Source organism: Mastigoproctus giganteus, chromosome 10 (assembly GCF_048544385.1).
Source record: "Mastigoproctus giganteus isolate SK-2022 chromosome 10, ASM4854438v1, whole genome shotgun sequence".
Lineage (NCBI taxonomy): Eukaryota > Metazoa > Arthropoda > Arachnida > Uropygi > Thelyphonidae > Mastigoproctus > Mastigoproctus giganteus.
In genome coordinates, this window is record NC_143584.1 from 128,017,156 (window position 1) to 128,043,063 (window position 25,908).

Here is a 25,908-nt window from a genome sequence, read left to right on the forward strand (position 1 = left end):
CATTGTAATTTTCTTTCCTGAAATTATAACCCATTCCTTTGCCTTTAACTACTGCTACCTCTCTCTTCATCGTCCACTGTGGAACTCTGTGATATATTCCTGCTACTGGTTCCTATACTGTCAGCCATTTTATGTCATCTGGTTCACGTGTGATGATAAGGTCTAGAATATTCTTTTCCCTAGTACTTTCCCTGACATGTTGATACAAATAACAATCATCTAGTTGAATTAAAAATTTTGTCCCCCGTATGGAGTTTCCTTCCGATTTGCTCCAATCAATTAGAGGCAAATTAAAATCACCCATAATAAGACATTGATGCTTACTTGCCCATTCCATTTGTATGTAGAGACTCTCATCATAATCTTCACAATCAGCTGGTCTGTAGATTACTCCCACTCTCAATTATACCTTTGCTTCCAACTATCATACGCCATACAGATTCTATACTAGCATGCGAAATGTCAGAATCCGGGAAAGCTTTCGTCGTGTTCAGGCTGCTTTTGATTAGAAGCGCATAACCCCACCACCCCTTCTATCTTCCCTATCCTTCCTAAATACATTATATATACCGTACTGAAACTCATCATCCCCTATCTCTGGGTGGCACCACGTTTCCGTAAGCCCTGTTATGTCAGCATTACCTGTCCAACAATTTGCGCCAGTGTTACTTGTCCAAATCTTTCAACAATTCATGCTTTTTGTTTACTCCATCCACACAAAATGTTTTCTTTGATTTCTCCACTAAAAATTCCAGAAATCTGTGTTAATTATCATACAATTATGAAAAATTCAAAAATGAAGTTAAACCTAATTATATGCATGTGTTCATTAGCATCTGTCACTTACAGTTATTGATAGAAAGCTGGCTTTACTGCCAAGCACTTCTCCCCAGTTGGTAGCACTCTGACTTCGTGAAACCAAATATTGGTCCGGAATCAAACTGCTGATGTGCACATGCTTCAGATTTCATGCAGCAGTACTCCTGTTACTGACATCCAATTATAGGCATTTGTTGAAGTATGTGGTTTTGATATTTGCATTTAACTTACCAAAACAACAACTGTTTTAAAAGTGAACAATTTTGAACTATTTTTTGTTGATTTTTCAAATACAGGTGTATGGGGTCTAAGTGACCCTGTGTTCTTAGAGGAAGAACATTCCTTTTCACACCTGTTGATGGGTTAAAAAGAATACACAAAGTGTTCAGGCCAGAATAGAAGAGTGTGACCAGACTTCCTGAATGCGTGAGGATAACTTGCCTAGAGTTATCAGTTGCCGACCGGGCTAGCCAGGTGGGTAAAGTGCCTGCCTGGCAACCCAAAGGTTGCGGGTTCGAATCTCACCTCGGGCTTGGATCAGAGTAAATGCAAAAGCTTTGGGAGGTGCATTATGACCACAGAAGCCGATGCACCAGCAACTAACAAAAAAAAAAAAAAAAAAAAAAAAAAAGTTATCAGTTAAAATTCCTGCTTATCATTGACAAAACCCCATGAGCTGTCATGCCAGCCCTGCACTGCTCAGAGAACTTCATGTCTGTCTGTAGGATTACCTCCAGATCTTTTTCATTCTCCATTAGTCTGAGTCACATGGTTGGTATGTTATTATGGGATTATTGTTACTCACACGCAGTGCCTTGCATTTATCACACGCAGTGCCTTGCAATGTTAAACTTCAATTGCCACTTTTTTCTTAATTTCTTGCCTAATTTTTCTAGTTCTTGTTGCAGTTGTATATCCTGATTACTGCCATTAGCTGCCTTTTCAACCTTTTTGCCATCTGCCAATTTTAGTAAATATATGCGAAACTGTGAATAATGTATTTTTTCTACTGAAGAGCAAAGTGGTGTATGGAAGTAAAACTTCCATTTAGCATTAGCAAAGGCACATGATGCAAGAAAGCAAGCTTATATAGCATCAGCCAAAAAAAAAAAACACACCCTTCTCATTTTATCCATCCACTCGCTCCAAATTATGTTTAAGAATATAAAAACTTCATGTACCCTTATCCCCAAATATTGGGCTGTAATACAGTACCATAGAATTACACCATGTAATACAGTACCATAGAATTTCAGGGATTTTCAACTCAAGAGTTGAAATCAAGTCAAAATTCATATACTTTACCCTCATTCAGTTTTGATCATGGAGAGACTTTCTACTGAAGGCCATATACTTACTGTTAATATTTGGGATTACGTTCACCTTGGAAACAAATAACATTTTCCATGGTTCTGCCTAAGTTAATGCCAAATACTCAGCTCTTAGTCTTCAATAAGAGCAGAAAGTCTCTCAGTGATCAAAACTAAATGCAGGTATATCATAAGAATTTTGATTTGATTTAAACTATTAAATTGAAATATCCCTGCAATTCTATAGTATTAAATGGAATTTGAAACATTATGTTTTCAAATGGAATGTTTGAATAAAGTCTCTGTTAGTAGATGTGAATAAATTCACATCTACTAACAGGACTACTCACCAGCTGATGAGAAGCCGTAAGCTTTGACACAGCTGTCCAGGCAGTGTCACATATTTTTTAATGTACAGTGAATTCACTACAGTAAGTTACTTTTTGACAAGGTATACATCTGGTCAGAAACAATTTCCAGATAACCAGCAGCATCCAAATGTTGCACCACTGGTATCAAAGGCACCACATAACACTCTCCACACCAATACATCACCATCAGTCTTCACTGTTGACACCTGGAAGAATGGTCCATGGCGTTATGCTGCTCTTGCCATATTCTGTCCTCCCATCAGACGAAACAGCAAAAACCAAGATTCATCAGAGCAGGCAATATTTTTCCATTATCCCCTTTTGGTGTTACTGAGTCCACTGTAACCAAACTTCTTGTTTTTTGCTGACAGGAGTGGAACCCAGTCCAGTTGTCTGCTGCATCGAGTTCCACTCCTTGTATCCCCATCTACTCAACCGGATTCCACCCCTCCTATCTCTATCCTTGACAAGGTAAAAGTTATGCCTTCTGAACTAGTTGATAGTGCTGCTGAGGGATTTCAAGATGGATGCCAGCTATTTTGTGTGCTTGTATATGTATAATAGTTAAATAAGGAATTAAACTTCAAGATTAGGGAAGGTCTGAAGCAGTGTGCTACCACAACAGGATCTAGAAAAGTTGGGCAGATGGGCTGAGAAGTGGCAACTGAAGTTTAACATTGATAAATGTAAAGTATTGCATATGGGTAAAAGTAACCCCAGAGAAATGTACCAACTGTGAGGTACTACACTTAGGGTGGTAGAAAATGAAAAAGACCTGGGAGTAACTGTTCAGTCAGATATGAAGTTTTCTGAGCAGTGCAGACAGGTAGCCAGAGCAGGTCATGGGGTGTTGTCAATGATATACAGGAATTTTGCTAATAGGGAAAAGGAGGTGATTATTCCTTTGTATAAGGCAATGCCTTGAGTACTGTGTACAGGTCTGGAGACCTCATTTTAGTAGAGTTGGTTGAGTGAGAGTTGTAGAGTGGTAGAGTTGTACAGAGAAGGGCTACAAGATTGGAGAGGGGAAAAAAGGGGTCCTCTTATCAAGAAAGGCTTAAGTCTGCAAATTGCAGCTTCTGGAGACTAGGCACCTGTGAGGTGGTATGATGTGAGGTGTATAAGGCCTTGAATAGGTTGGGCAGGCTCAATTCTGATGGGATTCTTCCTCTTGCTCGGATTACCAACTTGAGGGGGCATAAATTCAAATTGAGGAAAGACAGTTGTAAAATAGATGTGCAGAAATTTGCCTTTAGCCAGACAAACTTCCATCTGTCATTGTGGAACTTAAATAAATTCACGGAGGAACCAAACAAACTTTTAGAGGAAATGGTTTTGGGTTGGTTTTCTTTTTTTTTTTTTTTGGCTGATGCTACATAAGCTTGCTTTCTTGCATCACATGCCTCTACTACTATTACTACTACAACTACTACTTATTTCTCTACTTCAGTTGGAAATGTTATTTCAACTATCTGTCACAAAATCGAACAACTTGGAAGCTTCAGCTATGATTAATGACTGCTGGCACTAACAATCATCACTATCAGTTATTGCTATCGACTGTTGTTTGTGCTTTGCCTGTTATGCATTTTTGTGTTTTGGAAGAGTTTTCTAATTGAGCAGCTTAGAAAAACATTTTAGAAAAGTTAAATTCAGGTAACTTTCAAATTTTATTGGTTTTAAATTTGTGTTTGAAACTTTAATCGTAATAGTATTTGAAAATGACTTCAGTGATAGGGTAAGTTCTAAAGCGTGTGAGTTGTAATTGAGAAGTTGTGATTGAGGGTTTTATTTATTTTCTTAAATTACTAACTGAAGTCTATGGTGAGGTTTGATTCTTCCCCCCCACCATAAAAGATATGATTAGGTCTGTGTTTGATTGATTATTGGGTTTCAAATTTGAATTATATCATTATATTATGCTGTATATTGGTTTGTAGGTGATACATGGATAAGGGTATTTTTAGTATTATTTACTTGTTTTATTTGATCAGTGGTGTCTTGAATTTAGTAATATATTAACTTTATATAGAGCTTTTTATAGTGACGGTTATAGCTCTATAAATATATAGGATACAGTTGCCCTAAAGGCCATGGCTGTGCACTCTAGATGAGGACATGCCTGAATTGTTGAAATGGAGGAAGATGTACAGGAGGCTGATGTGGAAAGCTCCTCCCTTAAAATGAAGTTGTGATCTGCAAGACTGCAAGAGGGACAAGATAGATCCTCTGATTCATCAGAGGGAAAAAGTGAGGTAGATATTCCAATTCTGAAAGAAATAATTGGACAAAGATTGGGAATTTTAAAAGAGGAAATGATTGAGGATGATCCTATGAGGGCTTTTACAGATATGAAAATACTGAGGAAGAAACTTCATTACTTTTTATTTAAAGATTATTAAAAAAACAATGTGTTACTGGGTTTACATTACAATATTTTCATGATACCTCCATTTATTTCTACAAGAAGCAAAATACAGTTCCAAATTTTTTTAAGTTTGCACTGGCCAGCAAAAATTTACATAAAGTCAAATTTCCATAAATCAAGTATTACGTAAGCCAGAGAGTAGCTGTATTTAATAAGTATTTATTACCAGTTCATAGATGAGCCACAGGCCCATCCGGAATACAGAGATAAAGTTTGTCATATTTTAAGATTCAAGAATGTGATTATAAGAACAGATACAAATGCTAAGTCAGTATTGTGGGGTAGTGCACAGATAGATAATAAGGGAATGTTATTTGAAGATTGTTTTATGTCAAATACATTACATATAGTGAATGAAGATGGTCAGTTGAGTACTTTCTCATCCTCATTAGGATGATTCAAATATTTAAATATTGAGATTCAAATATTAACTCATTAGTGACAAGAGTTAAGAATTGGTATGTTAGAGATGAATGGTCAACTTGTAACCATAGAGTAATAACATATGAAAGGTGGAAGGATTTGAGAGAATTGACAACAATATGGATGTAGATAGGTTTGTGGTAAGATTGATAGACTGGAGTAAATTTAAAAATATAATAATTATGAAGTTAAATAATGAAAATCAAAGATATTAGAATAGCAGCCTCGCAGCAGATAAGGCAAAGTTTTTATCAAAAATTTTGTATGAGGCTTCCTGCGGATCTATGAGGAGAGGCAGTAAAAGAAAGTGATCAGTGCCCTGGTGACATGCAGGATTAACAAGACTATGAAGGGATGTTAATAAGGCAAGGTGGCATTTCCAAAGAGTCAAGAGGGCAGAGACTGACAATGTGCAGAAATATAGAATTAGATATATAGAAATTAAAAGAAATTATGTACAAGAAATGAGGAAAAGTAAAAGGCAGTCATGGAGAGATTTTGTACAATTAGAAGGAAATAGGGACCCTTAGGGGTTGCCCTATAAAATAATGGAGAGATTAAAGATTGAGAAAGTTCAGTACTTTGTATGGGTTGGCTTGGAAGGGACACTTAGCTGGGAAGGCACAGCCTTGGGTATTCTTCAGATGTTGTTTCCAGAAGATGATGAAAATGAAGAAAATGGGGAGTAACCAGAGATTAAGAGTAGAAAATAGATTATATAGTAATAAATTTGTAGAGGAGGATTTTACTATAATTAAATTGCAGGATGCAATGAAGGAAATGAAAAATAAGAAAGCACTGGGAAATAATGGTGTTTTAGTGGAAGTTCGTAAAGAATTTGGAAGTAATTGGCCTCAGATGTAGTTGAGTTATATAAAAATGTATGAGTGAAGGAAGTTATCCAGATTGCTGGAAGTGTTCTTTTATTAAGATATTATTGAAGAATAAAGATAAACCAGTTGAAGATCCTAAATCCTATAAGCCGGTGGCATTATTGTCTGTGGTGGGTAAATTGTTGGAGAGGTTGATGATAAAACATTTGAATAAAAGATATCAAGAAAAATGATTAGATTTAAACCGACAATATGATTTTAAGAAGGGGCAGTTGGCTGAGGATGCAGTTTGTGATATAATGAATAAAGTGTGAAATACAATGTTTAAGTACATAATAGGAACATTTGTTAACTTCAGAGGTGCTTTTGATTACTTATGGTGGGAAATTATACTGAGAAGGTTATGACAGTTTGAGTGTCTAATTTATATATGCTGATGCATAGCTACTTTGCCAATAGGAAAGTTCAAGTAAGAACTAAGCATACAAGAGTTAGTAAACAGGTATATAGGGGAGCTCCACAGGGTCTGTATTAGGCCCCTATATGTGAAACTTTGTATTAGATGAATTATTAGAAAAAGACCAGAATGGCAATAATGTAGTAACTTATGCAGATGATGTGATGTTAGTAATTTATGGTAACTCGAGACAGGCTTTGGAAAATAAAGCTGAAGTAGCATTAGGGCAATTATTAGATTGGGCTAAAGTACATAAATTGGATATTTCAAAGACAAAAACAAAAAGTATGATGCTTAAAGGTATCTTCAGTGCTAATAGACATCCCACCATAAGATCAAGGGGGGGCTGGTAATAGGTCATGCCTCTGAGGTCAAATACCTTGGTGTAATATTGGATGAACTGAGCTTCCTATCCCATGAGAAGTATGTTAGAAATAAAGTGAAGGCAACATATCAAAAATTTAAGAACATTGTAAGAATGTAATGGAGTTTAAAAGTGAAAACATTATATCTTCTCTACCAGTGTGTGTAATGGGGAGTCTGCTGACGAGGCTACTAGTGACGGTCGTGTTCCAAGCCGCTAAGTGGATTTTTCTTATTTATTGATTTGAAATTATTGTTTTTCTAAAACTTTTGATTTAAATTTAGTAGTATAACATTATTTTGTGATTTTTTGATTAATTTGGTGTATTTATTCTTTACTCGGCCTTGTAAAAGTATCGGTAAGGGTTTCCACGTGTTCGTAACTAGCGCTACCGTTAGTAACTTTCCCGCCATTGTGATACCGTACTAGATATACCGTAGGTTATATACCGTACTAGATAGCGTTAGTTGAACTTCGTTAGCAGTTAAATTGTACGTTTAAATAAATACATATAACGACTTAGATTACAAACGTAATATAATTAATAACATAACATAATTAATTAATAAATTAATAGAATCATGACTCAGACCAGAGCAGCAAAGCAAAAGGCTCAAGCTAATGGAAGTGCTGTGGCTCAGAGCAGAACTGAGGGGGGCAGTTGTCCTCTGACTCACAGCCTTATAAAATGCACTGTTTGCTTGATGTTTGCAGAGCAATCGGGTACGGGACATGATACTGCCAAGGGGGATGTCTTTGTGTGTGCGCGCGATGCAAGGAGTGTATCGATATCAGGCAACAACTCGGCGTTCTTATGGGCCTATATGAGAGCTTGAAGGACAGGGTGGATGCCCTCGAAGAAACTAAATTGAGGGGCCCATCAAGCTCTCAGCTGCCCACATCAACGCCAGAGCTTGCACTTGGGCATCGCGTGACATAGAGACAACCCCCAAGGCAGAATGCGCTGGTCCCGAAGGAACTAGTAGTTGTTGGTGACTCTACTGTCAGGGAAACGGGGAACATGCTTTGTAAAAAAGATAGGTGGAACAGGACCAGGGTATGTCTGCCAGGGGCAAAGGTTGATGACGTTGTAGAGCGAATATCATCTTTTAAGGGCACAAAAGGTGATATAGTTGTACACATTGGCACTAATAATATTAAGAGTAGGAGACCGGCAGAATTACTTAACAAGTACAGGTCACTGTTCAACAAAAGCCGAGAATTAGGGTTGAATTTGAAAGTGTCTGCAATTCTGCCCAGACACCATAGGAGGGAGTATATGATGAGAGCCTTGTCGATCAATTCGGCCCTGGAAAGATTGTGCAAGGCTCAAGGGGTAGAATTTTTTCAGCCTGGACTGTACTTGTTAACAGGAGAGATTGCTTCTACAGGGATGGGATACACTTAAATAGAAAGGGTGCAAGAATATTTGCTGATGCTATCGAGGCAGTGTTAGGTGGGTCGGAAAACTGCTAGCTTGGGGGGAGACAAAGACCAATAGATTGACAGTAGCCACTGGCAGAGGTGAAAGAGATTCTTGCACTGCTTCTATTAGAATGAGCAGAAGCCTGAAAAACAAGATGCATGGTATTTCAGAGACTGCTGGGAGCCATTGCGGTACAAGTAAACACATGGGTTGTGTTAGGGTAGCTAACAATAGAAACAGGTGCAGGTATACTTGCGTGTACACCAATGCTAGGAGTTTAGTAAATAAATTTGATGAATTTGAGGTATTGCTCAAAACATCGAAGGCAGATATTGTTGGGATATCAGAGACGTGGTGTCACACAGATATAAGGGATGCGGAACTGCAATTTGGTGAGTACAACGTCTACAGAAAGGATAGACAGGATAGGAAGGGGGGAGGTGTTATGCTATTAGTTAAGAAACACATAAAAACCAAGGAAGTGAAGCCAGTCGACATCGCTGGACAGTGCAGTGTGGAGTCAGTTTGGTGTGACATAAACATTGGGAGATCAAAATTGAGAGTAGGAGTGTGCTATACGCCTAATGACTCTGATGAGTATAATAAGGAACTGTACAGGGAAATAGAGTGGGCCAGTAAATCAGAGTGTCTTATAATGGGAGATTTTAATTTCCCAGATACTGACTGGATTTTGGGGGCCGGTTACTCACACACTAGCAGGGCTTTTGTGGATTTATTGGATGATTGTTTTCTACATCAGCATGTTCGGGAGGCAACTAGAGGGAGTAATACTCTTGATTTGATTATCAGCAGTGATTCTTCATGCATTAAGAATCTGCAGATAAATGAACCACTAGGTGGCAGTGATCACAGTGTGCTGAAGTGGGATTTACTCAAAGAGGTAACTACCATTAGGGGTAAAGGGAAGGGTTATTGCTTCCGTAAAGGCGACTACGATGGACTGAGACAGTATTTAAATTCTATACAGTGGGACCAACTGATGATGTTACCAACAGCAAATTCAAAATGGGAAGCATTCAAAGAACTTATCTTGGAAGCTACTAGGCTTTACATACCAACTAAGAAATATTGTTCAAGGTTTAGGCCAAAATGGATGTCAGATGAACTAATGAAGCATATGGCAGAGAAGAAAAATGCATGGGATACATACAAATTAACACATGACACAGAAGCCTATGATAGATACAAGTTGATATGCAACCAAGTTACAAAGGAGGTTAGGCAGGCGAAGGCAGATTATGAGAAATCCTTGGCAAGGGATGCAAAGAAAAACAGCAAAGAGTTCTTTACTTATGTAAACTCTAGAAGGAAGGGGATGAATCAGATTGGTCCACTTGATATTGATGGGTCAAGTGTTGATGATCATGCTCAGGTAGCTAACAAACTAAATGAATATTTTGCATCGACATTCACACATGAGGAGTTATTCAGCGAGGGGAATGCCAGAGGTGTATTCAACTCTAGCAGTAAGCTACAGAATCTTGAAATAACTGGGAGTAAAGAGGAGGAGAAACTGTTGAAGATAAACACAAGAAAGGTACCCAGGGTGGATGGGATCTATCCAGTTATATTAAAGGAGGCAGCAAAGGAAGTAAGCAAACCCTTAGCCATAATTATGAGAGCTTCCTTGGACTCAGGGGAGGTACCCATAGTCTGGAAATGTGCAAATGTGACCCCAATTCACAAAGGAGGATCAAAGGCTGACATAAGTAATTATAGACCTGTGAGCTTAACTTCTGTTCCAGGAAAATTAATGGAGGCACTGGTTAAAGAAGCACTGCAGGATCATTTAGACAAGACTTCAGTTATAGCTCAGATACAGCATGGTTTTGTTAAGGGGAAGTCTTGCCTGACCAACTTGATTGGATACTATGATGCAGTCACAAAAGAACTGGATGCAGGGAATAACTTTGATATTATATACTTGGATCTTAGAAAGGCTTTTGATACTGTTGCACATGGAAGACTGCTACACAAATTGGAGCAGTGTGACATTGGAGGCAAATTGCTGCTATGGATAAAGGGGTGGTTGAGGGGGAAAAGACAGAGTGGTAATCAATGGACACTGTTCATCGTGGACTGATGTTATTAGTGGAGTCCCTCAGGGCTCAGTGTTGGGTCCATTATTGTTTTCTGTATTTATAAATGATATTGATGATGGTATATCGGGCTTAATGTCCAAGTTTGCAGACGATACAAAGGTTGGCAGGGTTGTCAAGGACACTACTGACACTATGCTGCTGCAACAGGATCTGGAAAGGTTGAGCAGATGGGCTGAGAGGTGGCAAATGAAGTTTAACATTGACAAATGTAAAGTACTACACATGGGAAACAGCAACCCCAGAGCAACGTATCAACTCTGTGGTATAACACTGACAGTGGTAGAGAATGAAAGGGACTTGGGGGTGGTTGTGCAGGCAGATATGAAGTTCTCTGAGCAGTGCAGACGGGCTGCAAGAGTAGCTCATGGAGTATTGTCAATGATATACAGGAATTTTTCCATTGTATAAGGCGATGGTCAGGCCACACCTAGAGTACTGTATACAGGTCTGGAGGCCTCATTTCAAGAAGGATGTAGAGCTGCTGGAATGAGTACAGAGAAGGGCAACAAGATTAGTGAATGGAACAAAGGGGTGCTCTTACGAAGAAAGGCTTAAGTTTTGCAAATTACAGTGTCTGGAGACTAGGCACCAGCGAGGTGATCTGATAGAGGTGTATAAAGCCTTGAATGGTTTAAGCATGCTCAATGCTGATGGGATTCTTCCTCTAGCTCAGAAAAATCACCCGAGAGGGCATAAATTCAAATTGAGGAAAGACAGATGTAGGATAGACGTGCGGAAATTTGCCTTTAGCCAGCGGGTGGTTGGTTGGTGGAACAGACTTCCATCCCTTGTGGTGGAGGTTGATAGCCTAAATAAGTTTAAGGCTCAGCTGGACAGGTATTTTGAACGAACAGAGGGGTGAAGTGGTAGTGGTTTTTTTTTTTTTTTTTTTTTTTTGGCTGATGCTGCATAAGCTTGCTTTCTTGCATCAAATGCCTCTACTAATGCTAATGCTAATGCTAATAATAATATACGAGTATATGTGTGGGGCATGGGCTCGACCATAAATCAATCAATTGTGAGAAGAAATTTAATTTCTGTTCAGCAGACTGCTCCTTTGAGTGACACTATAGCTTGTAGGATGGGTTCCAACAAGGCTTTGCAGGTTATTGCAGGGTAATAATGCAGAAGTATTTGACTGACTTATTGGACAAAAAGGAATCAGTGTATGGTGTTATATCATGATTATGATTAGACAATATCAGATTGGAGAAGACATAAGATAAAAGTGATGGTAGGAAAGAGATGATAAAGTTTAAGGAGGTAGTAGAAAAGTCATGGCAAGCTTGTTGGAGATTGTCTGAAAAAGGTAGAGTGACATATTTAATGATACCTTAAGTGAAGATGATGGAGAAAGTTAATAAATGGCCTTCTTTAGGGCTATATCAGACAACTGTTGTTGCTGGTCATGGATTAAAGGATAAGTTGCATCTGGGCTTGGTGATAAACTGTCAATGTGGTATGCCCGAAACCTCAGTGCATGTCATAATAGAGTGTGATCTGTGTGATTTCCTCAAAGGGGATTAGAAAATCAAGTTGAGCCTCTCACTCTCTCCTCAGATGGATTAAGGAAGCTCTTTGAGTGTTATCAAAATTATATGGCATCCTTGGTTTTTGTAAGAGATGTTTTTTGTTATTTGTTTACAAAGATAGATGAGTTTATTTTGTAAATTTTCTTTCAACCAATGGACAGTTGGTTTTAGAACAATCTTCCATCTGGTGTAAAATTGGGTAGTTTGAATAAATTTAAGGAGGAAGTAGACATTACTAGAGGGGTCAAACAAGTAATGCAGGCCGTTTTCTTTTTAATTATATTCAAAATACAATTTAATTTTTTTGATTAATGTTTATAGTTACAATTAATTTTTTTTTTACATGTAACAATTAAATATGAAAATACAAGATTATAATTACATGACAAATAACATTCTTATTATGTAGTTGTAATTTAATTCAATAAATTATTAACCATTTAATTCAATAAATTATCATATTTTATATGCTTCTTCAAGCAAAAAATTATAAAGTAATTCCAAAACAACAATATATGCATCTTACACACACACACACACACACACTTTTACTTCTGATCAGAACAAGCATTAAGTAATATAACCATAAATACTTAAAACAATCTTCATAGAAACAAGATATGTGTTCTCTATGGGTTCCAGTTCAAGTTATAATCTAAGATTTCATATCACTAAACTGTCAGAATATCTGCAGATTATCCAGTAAATAAACCAAATATATAAAAGTAAAATACCTTATATAAATAAAATTTCTTTCTTACCGCTTCTCTACCAATATATTAATAATATTATCTTTTTTATTAAATGAACAGCATTGTTACGTTTAGTCAATTCCTTTGCAACCCACTTCCATTCGAAGTCAGAATCATGATTATTCCCATTCAATGCCAATTATATACATTTTTTACAAAACTGAATTATTTATATTTTTACTAGAGCTGTGTTGCTTTTTAAAGCTTCCATACCCATCATAGTGTATATTCTATTTACAGTGATCAAGAATGATCATGAGTCTTGGCTAATACTTGCCAAGGCTATAAACTATTTTATTAACAGACACTTTTTAGATGTTCCTCTACTTTAAAGTATCTAAATATGATCTGCTTTTACACAAATTTCATTAAACTGCAAAAGTGTTTTATCCCATGGGGTTATGCTTACTACATGTCAATGTAAACCTAGAACAAAGGAGGAATTCTGAGTAGAGCAACAAAATGCCAATACTCCTATAAAGGACAAAAGTCTTGTATTTGGCCTATTGGTCTTGATCAACATGCTGAAATACCATCACTCACTGCCAACTGCCCTGTGTTGTTGTTGTTTTGCTGTTGACTTTTAGGAGCATCAGTAACTTAGACCATATTGCTCTGTTATGCCTGTACTTGTGTATATTCATAGGCTGATTTCCATGTTGTGTGAGCTGAAAAACACAAAATAACTCAAAGCGGGAACCCTACTCCCTCTGTCTGAGATCAGCTAACTACAGCCCCAATTGGAGCAGTCTTTAGAAATTCCTCCAGTCATCAATGGAAAAACTCTGACCTCTCAAAACGAGTGACAAGTGGCAAAACCACTGTACTGTTAATTGGGGACAAGTTGCTCTAGTTCTGTATTATAATATGAGAGTTTATCGTTGGGTTGGCAAGTGCCTACCTGCCCACCAATAAAAAGACAACAGCCTCTTAAACTGATTGTCTAGGTGACAGCATACAAATAATAAATAACAGGATGCTTCTGAAGATCATTCACACAGAATCACTACTAGCTGCCTTAGTTTTGTATTCTAATGAATACAGGCCTAGTGCAACTAGTAGTGATTATATCACAACATGCCAAATAACATCAATACGGAAAATATAGGACTTCATCCTCTATAGCAGTATTACAATTTTATTGCTTTACAGGAAGTCCTGTCTTATATAACTTTGGTGTAAGCTTTACATTGTCATATTATAGCAGCAGTGAAAATCATTTTGTGAAAATTGCTATACGTGTATAAGCAATTTATTTATCAGATCATTCAGATCCACTTGGAAAAATTTATTCCTTTCAGGTGTTTTCCTTTTCAGTTTAAACACTCACAATGCTAAACTAATACACTATTTCACTGAAGTTTGGCTGTTTCTACTAGTATACCACATATGCAATGGATTATGCTTCTTTTTTTTTTTTCCAGTTTTTCAAATTTTTTGATGTTGTAGGTATAACTTAAGGTAAAACTAACAGAAAGAACTCAGCAGCAGTTGGATCAAATGAAATGTGATAGTGATGAAATGTCATCCCAGTGGAAAATTCACTTGATTCGTTATTCATGAAATCCCCCACTGCAAGTTGGATCATTTTCACTAAAAATTTATGAATTTGTTATAGAATGTCAATTATAACTTCATGCCTTTAACTTTAGCATTAGGTAACTTAAGATTTAGCATTATATGATTTCTGCACTTCATGGGAAACACGTTTTTATGGAGTGTGTAGCAAGCAGATGGAGCTACAATGGTCTGGTTTGGCATATAAACAGATTGCTGGAGGCTATTCTGAATTTCAATATTTATAAAAACAATATTTTCTGTGGCATACACTATACTTTGCTGATGCCAGAGGCCTTCTCTAAATTTGCTAATATATTGCAGAGTTAAATATTAACTGGAAGCATCTTTGTTGAAATTCTCTTCTGAAAGTTCATTGTGCTTAGACCATAGAGCCACTCTGAAAGTTAAAGTTTCCCTGTCTTTATTAAACACTGCAGTTTCCATGATTACATGGGATATAATTTGATACTTCTCAATGATCAAATTGAAAAACAGAAAAAAATCATGGAATCACACTTTTGTATAAATGATATTTAAGATAAAATAAACACCCTCTATAATTAATATACCATTAATGAGTTAAAACTTATTCACTCATTACATTAACAACTTATAAAATGTCTGAGATACCTTTAACAATTTTGAGGACCTATCCTATCACGCTTTGAAAAAAAAAAAAAAAAAATCCGAAATTAGAGCAACATTATATCATAATATTTAAGATTAGTTAAAAAAAATAAAAACAAATTGCATTCAACTATTAAATATATACATCATGACATTACATAAATAAGCAACTTTACAGATTAAAATGATGATGATGACTATGATGATGACAATGAAGATAATTTACAATGTGATAATTTTAAAATATAGAGTAACTATTATATATGTATGTGTGTGTGTACTGTTTTATATTTTTCATTCCACCAGCTCAATTCTCAAGAATATTAAAAAGTATCACTTCAATAAATTAAAGTGGCTTTCCACTAGCCTTACTGTTTTTTATTTTTTATACATAAATATTAAAGATTTATTAATAATTTGATAAATTTTAATTTTTCATTTCTAGAAAGTCATTCTGATCTCTGACCAGCTATTAATGATTAGTGAATAAATATGGGATACCTTAAACTTCTGAATTACACAGTAGCAATTGCTTCTGTGATTACCAGAGTTACTAATTATTGAAATAATTCCAGGGCCATGGTAAGATTAAACTTTATATAGCAAGTAATAATTTTATTTTAATAAAATTACCAATCACATACTTGAATCTGTCTAAATTATAAATTATTAGTCTAAGTCCATGGTGCTACTTGAAACTTTATAGATTCAAGAAAGATGGTTGCGATCGAGCAGCTATAGGATGATGAGGATATTGATTCTGAGCTCCAAGAGATGTTGAATTCCCACCAACCACAGGGGGTACCATAAATGGTCCCATGCCCATCCCCATACTTGGCATGAGTCCTGCAGCACTGCCAGCTCCAAGAGCAGATGTCACTGACCCAAGGGGCCCATTGTAAGCAGAACATTGAGAACTGATAGAAAGGGTAGATAAAGGGCTTGTAGAAGCAACAGTATTACAAGAGCAAGGTGATGAAGAAGGAACAGTAAGGGAAGAAGTAATAGGGACATTTAAAGAAGTTCCATTGGTGGCTGTAGTACAAATGCTTATGTTACTATGGAAACGAGATCGTCCACGTTTTCTCTTACTTGGTGTCCCAGAGGCATTGGGATCCTTATGGGTAGTCCGCATGTGGTCCATTAATGCTTCAGCATTTAAGCAGATCTTGTGACAGACAGGGCAGGACTGAGAGTTGGCACCTCCAATCAAGGCTGCATGTTGCTATTAAGACAAAGAAAAAAATTTAGAATTTTTTTATCATTAAAGTTGAATTACAGTTATGGAAAAAGTCTAATTTAAACCATGTTTCATTGATATCAAGAATTTATGCTGCTAGAAAAACTTAACACCTGCACACTCTTGACTCGATGAAAATTTGTTAAAATGAATTAAAAAATAGAATGCATATTTAATACAGTAAAATTGTTTTTTTTTTTGTTTTTTTTTGAAAAATGAAAATAATTTTACAGTGAGCAAACAAGTGCATTATGAAACAATACTATAAAATTAAAATATTACACAAAACAAATCACATAAATTGGATTAAATTAAATAATTCTCTTATCCAAAATTCTTATTTTATAATTTTAAATAGCAACTTATCCAACACTGGTAAATTTTTTTCTGAATGCCATAATTAGAAAAAAAAAAAAAAAAAAAAAAAAAGCACACACAATTTCCAAATTTTGACATATAAAATTAATACAAGCGCTAAAACACATTTTTATGCCTGATCACATTTTCTAATGGTGACATACATTATCTCCAATATTAATTTAATAAATGATATAACTGAACCCCTCAGATATTATCGTGTTCAATTATAAAAAATTTAGAACTCCAACTTTCAGTTTTTTCTGCCTCACAATTTTTCCAAGAAGATAAAAATACACAGTAGCTCCCTAAAAGTAAGAATTAGTAATATGAAATAGACCTTGAAACGTTTCATAGTCTATTTCAGAGAAATGGCATTAAAAAGAATAATGAAAATTATATAATGCTTCACAATTTAAATCTAACATTAAACCTTAGGTGCTGTTTTTTGGATCATATTTGTAATCAGTCTAAATCAATTTTAAGCAATATAACCTGTTTAGAAGGATGTTTAACACCCATCCTTCTAACCAGGCTACGCTGTGTTAAATCATTAGCATCTGAAAGCCCCGTCAATCTCAGTGAAACTTATATATGCTCTAAAAGTTGGGGCATTAAAATCAGTCTACAGAGCTACTTAGATTAAAGGCATCATTTCCTCTCCTCACCCTCAAAATCAGGGACAAAATTACTTCAACATAAAGATTTTTCATTCTTCCAATTATTCAAATAAAAAAATATTGTATTTTCAGGGACAGAATTTAATACAGTCGAAACTCTATATAACGACACCCAAGGGGAATGAGAAAATGGTTGTTATGTCAGAAGGGCATTATATCAATCATTCATAAAATCAGCAACAAAACAAGTAAAAGCTTGAACATTTAATGTAAATCTACTAATAAAATATAGTACAGCTTATTTATAATACAGAATAATATATTATACTTATTTATAATATTTATAATATTTATAATATTAAACAAGAAAATTATGACTGTAAATTTTGCATTGATTGTAGAGTGCAGTAAGGTTACAATTAAATTGTAAATTTCACTACATAGGCTACATACCTATCAAGACCTAACAAGTGAATTGTTTCATACTTTAAAATAATCTGTCAAAACATACTGTTTCAATGGGAGAGCATGTTTTAAAAGAGAATTATGAAGGTGCACAATAGCAGTTATTTCACTTTTGCAGTTAGACTTTGCTTGAAAAACTCAATGTACAAGTTCTAATCCTCAATGAACATCTTTCACTGAAACTTCTTGTTCAACCACAGTAGGTTCCTCATCTTCATCACTACAAATTTCAGAAGATTCCATTATATCTACAATGAGTTTCTCATTATTCGTAGATTTGTGATGTGATTCATGCCTTTTGGTTTGCTTGATACATAATCAGTAATGCCTTCAAACCTTTAAAGCATCAAAACTTCTGGGCTTTTTCAATTATTAAAAGAGGAAGCTTTTCTGTGCCAGACAAGTTTTCTGCTAGGAGAACGGTAATCCATTGTTTGGCCTTTTTTCTGCTACTACATTTCTCGCCTTTAAATGTACATGTTTTATCTGGTAGTAACTTAAAAAAAGTCTAGTTTCATCAGAATTGAAGATGTCATTGTGGTCGTATGTCAGCAAAACATTTTCTAAACGCTTTTCCTTCCATTCCTTTGTAGCATCAATGTCCATGGAGTTCTGTCATTTTTAAATACGAATATTGTAATAAAAAAGTAAAAATTTAGATTAAGAAGTAGAAATTTACCGTCATTATAGAGAAAGCCTTTTATTTTCAATGCTATTAAACTGAATATAAAATAGCATTAGGTAATTGAGAAATTTGTCGGGACCAACCACATAGGACTTTATAAGGCGTTGGGATGCTAAAAAGAAGTTTGCTATAAAGAGCTTCAACTGTAATAATAAAGGGATTATGATGCTGGACTGCCAGTATCATAGACTTGGGCTTAAATCCCACTGAGAACAGAGGAGAAAAAAAAAAGTTGCAGGGAAAAAAAAATCACGAAAATCACTTCATCAGACCTACTTTCCCCAGGGTTGAAGTGACGGCAGAAACAGAGTGGCATTATCTGGTGTCATGCCCATAACTACCACCCACCAATGAATGCAAAAGCCAAAGGTGGTCCACCTTCATAGCTGGATGAAGATGAGAAGTAGAAATATTGAACATACTGCATCGAGTGTGGCACAGGATAAAGTAATTCGTGTTAAGGCTGAGGGATTGGTTCAAAAGGTTTGAGCATGGCAACCAGGCACCTCAGAGGTGACCTGATTGAGGTTTATAACATTCTGAGAGGGATTAGTAAAATGAATGAAAGTGGAATTCTCACTTTTATAAAGAATTTCAGAACTAGGGGTCATAACTTCAAATTACAAGGCTTGAGGTTTAGATTAGATTGTATGAAGTTTTCTTTTAGCCTACTAGTCATTGTTAGCTGGAAAAAGTTGCCTTCACAAATAGTTGAAGCTGAAAGCTTAAAAAGCCTGTGGCTTCCTTGCATTATATGGCAAATACTATTACTTACTATTACATAGTTTCAAATTTCAAAATGGAATAGAATAAGAAACTGATGTTTTTATTTTATGTCTAAAATGTTCTTTTTTTGCAATTTTTGGCACAATTATTATTTTTTATTTTTATTTTTCAAAATAAAAGGTGTGAGACACAATAGCATGCTTTAAAATTATTGTTTTAATTTTTTATTAAAACAATAAATACTGCAATCCACTAAGAAAAGAAGAAACAGATTAAAATAGAATTTAAACAAAAAACCAAAACATTTTCTAAAAATTAAAAAGAAAATTGGACACCTATCAGGTGGTCAGCCACCATTTTTACTATAATTTGGGGTTCCACTACCATCAGATTAATAACAGCCTTCACATCTTTCATGATGTTCTGAAAGCAGGTTCAATATGGAAACCAGAAGAGAGAGAGAGAGAGAGAGAGAGAGAGAGAGAGAGAGAGAGAGAGAGAGAGAGAGAGAGTGTGTGTGTGTTTATTGGCACATTAGCTGCTATGGCTATAGTGCACCTATTTGTAGGAATATCAGAAAATAATTAAGAATGAAGCAGTTCATAATTTCATTTCAGTTCTGAAACCTATTCATAAAAGATTATACACCCCAATTTGTTTTAAAAAGCAGAAAATTTCATTAATATCTGCCTCCTCTCCAATGATATGATGTTCTTGAACGGTTCTTGAAGATTAGCCAGATTTTGAAGTATTGTTGATAGTATGGACAGTCAATCAAAATATGTTTAACTGTTAGATGTTCTGAGCAGTGTGGACACTGAGGAGGATCATCGCTTGTGAGTAGAGTGAGGTGAGTCAGATGGGTATGTCCTATTCTTATCCGTGTGAGTACCACTTCTTCCTGCCTCACTGTCTGATTGCTCGAGTGCAAGAACTTTGGGTCTTGTTCCAACTGGAAAAGTTTGTTATTCGGTTGGTTATGCCAAAGCTCTGTCCACTGCGCATGGCATGCTGCTTGAATTAAGATATTATAATCAGGCACTGGAATAGGGATAGAGGTTAGGTCTAAAGTTGATGGATTTTTGGCAGATATATCAGCCAGTTAATATTCCTTTTTATGCCTGAATGTGCTGGAATCCAGCAAAACTTCACTAGTTGTTAATGATGATCAATTTGCAATAGCAAACTCCTGCCTTTCATTAAAATATGGTGATTATTTTGAGAGGGGATTCCGCATTTCTCTAATTGAGCTGAGAGAGTCAGTGTAAACTATATATTTTGCAGATGGGTGTAGCATCAAATTTTCTAGAGCTAATTGTATTGCATAAAAAAACAAAAAGAAGTAAAGTGCAGCCATTATCAACCCACTGCAGGATGGAAGCCTCCTCAACAATTCATGATTGTATTGCATACAGTTCTGCTAAAAAGTTGCTATACTCAGGTGGAAGAGAAGCTGATATGATAGCATAGGGAAACACTGCTGCTGCTCCAACAGTTGAAAGAGATTTGGAACCATCCGTATATATATCGGCAAGAAGTCAGCACAGCTTTGAATATGGCTAGCATGGAGTTGTTGCACATTCAGTGTCGGTAGATGATTCTTTCCCATTGAAGAAATAAGTATCACAGGTCAATTGAGGAAATGGGGTCCATGGTGGATGACAGTAATTCTTTATCTGTTGCCTATTGTGGAGAGGAACATTCCAGTTCTGTGATATTTCAAGGAGCCGTTGGCCAGCTGGTCAGATTTTACTTGGAGAAACCAGAAATGTTACCAATTATACAGTAGTACTTCATTTAACTTTAGTATTGCAATTATTAATGTAATACTTTGTACACAGTAAAATTCATTTTATAGCAGCAAGTCATGTGGTTTAATTATTATGGTATCATTTGCATTTTGTATTAATGCACATAATGTCATTCTCTCAACCCATTTTATCTTCTTTTTTTCCCTTCTTACCTTAGATCTGTGGGTACGTAGGCTACTTTCTGAAGCGAAGCCTTTCCCACAGATATTACAGTGAAAGGGTCGGTTCTTAGCTCGCTCCATCTGGCTATCATGATTCCTCAGATGTTGCTGTAGATTGGACAGCTGAATGAACGCACGGCCACAATCTGGAAGATGACATTTATATGGCCGTTCTCCTAAAAAAGACAGGATAAATATTTTAAATAAGTAATCTACCCATTATAAAAATGCTAACATAAATAATAACTTCATATAATTGAAGGACTATAGCACATTTGCAAGTAAAGTATTAAAAGTTAGCTAATGTACACAGTGTACAGCATTTCAAACACATTTGATTTTTTTCCTTAAATTTCACAAATTTTTTTTTTTCCTGTGATTATTATTAGCCATATGGTGCAAGCTTATGCTGCACCAGCCAAAAAAAAAATTCCTGCATTACCCTCAGAGAGAGAGAGAGAGAGAGAGAAAGAGAGAATCACAAGAATGGAATCACCAAGAAAGCAAGAAAGAGAAGAATGATGATATCCAGCTCAGGACCCTGGGTTTGCCACACCCATACTCAACAGATGTGAGCCCTGGGTTTAATTGAAGTGAAAAGTAAATATAGTTACCTTCTTATCAATTAATTACCATTACATGATCAGTAAATTACTCTACAGAAGACTTAAACTCTAGTAGTTTTTTTTTTTGTTTTATAAACTTAGCTGCTCAGTTTAATAGAACTTAACTGTATTAAACTGCAGTCGACTTGGACTGCAATCCACATTGTACCGTATAATATTCATTACCCTCCTCCCACATGCTGCTTTTTTTTTAAGTCTATTTTCTCTCTTTGACAAATGCAAGGTACTGCATATGGGTAGCAGTAATCCCAAATTAATATACCAACTGTGTGGTACTCAGGGTAGTGAAAAATGAAAAAGACCTACAGTAATTGTGCAATCAGGTATGAAATTCTCTGAGCAATGCAGACAGGCTGCCAGGACAGCTTATATGGTTTTGTCGGTGATATATAGGAACTCTGCTAGTAGGAATAAGGAGGTGATTATCTCATTGTACAACTAATGGTTTGTACCTCATACAGGTCTGGAAGCCTCATTTTAGGAAGGATGCAGAGAATGACAATGAGATTGATGAAGGGAACAAAAAGATAGTGTTAAATACACCAAGAAAGGCTTCAGTTCTTGCAAATTGCAGCATCTGAAGACTAGGCACCTGCAAGATGATCTGACTGAGATGTTTAAAGCTTTGAATGGATTGAGCAAGCTCAATGCTGATGGCATTCTTCCTCTTGCTCAGACTACACACACAAGGGACATAAATTCAAATTGAAAACTGGTTGCAGGATAGATGTGCAGAGGCTTGCCTTCAGCCAGTAAATGGTTGATTATTGGAACAAAGTTCCATCTGTTGTTGTGGAAATATGCAATTTGAATAAATGTAAGGCAGAACTAGACAAATTATGGGAGGGAATGGGGGCAAGTGATGTGGGATGGTAGCATTAAATACAAAAAAAAAATTTTTTTTTTTTTTTTTTTTTTTGGCTCATGCTTTATACGCTTGGTTTTTTGCATCATATGCCACTAATACTAATACATCTGTTACATTCTACATATTTTAAAGGTGAACAGATAATACCTGGATATCAGTTGTTTGAAGCTATTCAAGTATGTTCTTGCAAAAATTGGGCTGATCATTAAAACATGTTTACATGTAACACATAGGATATTGTAAAGAGAAAGATGAAAGTAGCTGAAATGAGTGTGCTCTACTCTTAACTTTGCCAGTATCCTCATCATGACTATAGGCTGGATTTCCATGGTTCGAGGATACTTTTAGTATTAGCAGTGGCAACCAATGCAAGAAAACAAGCTTATACCAAAAAATAATAATAAATAATAAATAAATAAATCACTTCTATCTCCATATTTTCTGAAACAGTGCCAATTTAACATCAATTGTCCAAAGTTAAAAATCTTGTTAATCTCAGTTAATGAAGCAGTTCTAAGAACTATGAATATTTTTTGTGTTAAGTCTCTTATTTTAAAAGGCGGTTCTTTATTTTGTCACTAAATATAACTATGGTACTGAGCACCCAACTATTAACATGATTTCTTTTATTATTTTTTTTTTGTGTCATTAGAAATATAATTTAACTTATAATTTAACTATAATTTAGAAATATAATTTGAGCAGATGCAATGTTGCTGCCATCTATTCTTTTCAAATTAATTTGTCACAGAATTCAAATTTCATTTTGAAATTTTAATTGTGAAATGAAATGCAAAATTTGGGAAAAAGCTGAAACATTTCAAACATTCAAGAAACACTGGAAAAAGAGGATGAAGAATTACTGATTTATTATTTAATATAATAAAAAAAAAATGTAATAATTTAACTCAATTGCAAGTAGAAGCAGAGCTAATTTGTGATTTACATGAAAGTGATGATGAAGTGATTGCAAATTAGGAGAATCCAGGACAAAAAAGTCTAGAGAGAACAGCTGAAATACAGAGTGAAAGTCTATTTCTGATAACGTCACACAAATGTAGATTGACAAACTATACAATTACTGTAGAAGGGGGGGGGGGGGAGCCAACAAATTTGTTTCTTGCCAACAAGCAAGAAACAAATTGCATGGAACTAAACTGTTCAAGAAACAAATTGAATGGAACTATACTGTTCAAGCTAATAGAGCAATTGTCGAAATAATAACCATGGTCAAGTCGGGGTGTAATAGGATATTGCCCTGGCACTTTTTTAGAAAAATAAATCAACAGACATAATCTGTACTACTGCCTCGACTTCAAACGTTTAGTGTGGATATTTATATCAGTATAAGCGAAAATTATTTAGCAAATTAAAATGGCAACAACAAATGGCCTTTTTACATTGTACTTTCACGTAAAAAGGCCATAAAAACAAAAACTTATTTCTAAAGTTTTCCCTCGCCCTTAAGAGCACATATATACCAGGAAACAAAAAAAAAAAATAAATAAATAAAATAACCACCCTAACATAACACAAAACTCTTAAAAACCCACAGCCGTCTTTAGCATGTCTCCAATTAATAAATTATACTCAGGAATTTTAAGAACTGAGTTGCTGAACAAGCGAATGCCCTAGCAAGCAAATGACTTAACCCTAACGATCGCCATGCGCTAATTACTTGGGGGCCGTGATGTTAATTATGGTTAAAAACCACCAACTAATTACAGCTTAGAAAATCATTTGCCACCCTGATAATGTATTGATGTCAACATCAGTAAATTTTTCGCCCTTAAATATTTTTAAGAGCAGCATCAATTTCGAAAGAAGAAACGGTGCGGTTTGGTTTTTAACAAGTTATCCGAAGCTTCGCACAGGTTATCTCATGATGATGATGTTCTTTTATTTGTTATCTTCAGTGGCGTGGACGAGAGTTCGCGAGATTCATTCTCTGTTAACTGAGAATTATTAAATTGTCTCCACGGAAACGTTATCTGTGAATGAATACAACATTAATTTATGCTGAACGTATATCTCTCTCTACACATTTTCTAATCAATTACGGCATAGTGAAATCAAGTTTTTCCTTGGCTGAGTACATTGTACTTTCAAAGTACACCAGCTAGTATGTACAGTATACCAATGGTGTAGGTGCACCAGACTGAACAAACAATGAATAAATTTCCGTTTATTCTCGAGACAGAGAAGTTTACATATTCATTATGCCAGAATTTTCGGTGCATACAGTTCACAAAGTTTTGCACATTTTCAAGGCAGCGTACCAGCTCTAAACCACAACTTGCTTACTTTGTGGCCGCACATGCTAACTACACTGGAAAAACTAACAAAAACTTTGTAAGCAACTCAAATCCTGGGGCATATTCAGGGGAAGGGATAGCAGAGGGAGTATATTCCCCCATTAACCAAAAATTCGAAATTAAAGAAAAAACTCCGTGTGTTGTATTGCCAAATGTTTGAAAATAATATATTATCGTCATTTTTTTGTGATTATTATTATTATTAACCATATGGTGCAAGGAAGCCTGAGACTTTTGCTGCACCAGTCAAAAAAAAAAAAAAAAAAAATTCTGAGTTACCCTAAGAGAGCGAAAGAGAAGTAGAAGGGATCACCGAGAAAGAGAGGAATGATGATATCCAGCTCAGGCCCCTCACCAGATGTGAGCCCCTGGGGTTGATACGTATTATTATTCACAGATTAAAATAAAAATTATCCGCGCTGTTTGTCTCGGTTAGGGGTCAGCGACATGGATGGCGTGTTGATATGCCGAGCCGAATTTTTACAAGCCAACTGGCCAGGCCTGAGACTCTTGGTTGTTTTTATTTTGCTGTTTCCTTCGCACAACGTCAATACAAACGTTTATCGTATTTAGTAGTCACGGGCTTGAACCCCGGCCCACTGCACGCTCGCCCCTGACCACTCGGCTACGTCGTAGCCACGTATTATTATTCACACATGCTTTCCTAATACAGTATTCAAATAAAGATAATCTCAATCAAACATGATGTGCGTATAAGCATTCCTAGGTCTATCTAAAAAAAAAAAAAAACACTCATAAACCTGTTCGCCATGCCCTACCCCTTACGATGATACCTAGACACGATACTGACTCAATCCAATGTAAAGTTTTTCCGTAAAATACACATTTTTTTATGACGTTGTGCCTTAAAAAATAATTCATTCTATGTTTATTTATAGAAGGAATTAATGTTTAATTAGTTTTATGTTGATAATAATTTTAAAGTTCTTGATATTTTTTTAAAAAACACTATTATAAGAATTTTTGCCTTTTATGAAAACTTTACTTG

At 35.6% G+C, this 25,908-nt stretch overlaps 1 protein-coding gene across 1 annotated transcript in view; it reads right to left on the reverse strand.

The window, feature by feature from the left end:
- LOC150079282 (uncharacterized) overlaps positions 1-25,908 on the reverse strand; it is an 850,343-nt gene that overhangs the window by 99,709 nt on the left and 724,726 nt on the right. The window contains exons 6-7 of the mRNA XM_090383021.1: positions 21,082-21,266; positions 16,118-16,250 (exon numbers count right to left, since the gene is read on the reverse strand). Coding sequence (XP_090239147.1) covers positions 16,118-16,250; positions 21,082-21,266 — 318 coding nt within the window. The remainder of the gene's footprint in view (positions 1-16,117; positions 16,251-21,081; positions 21,267-25,908) is intronic.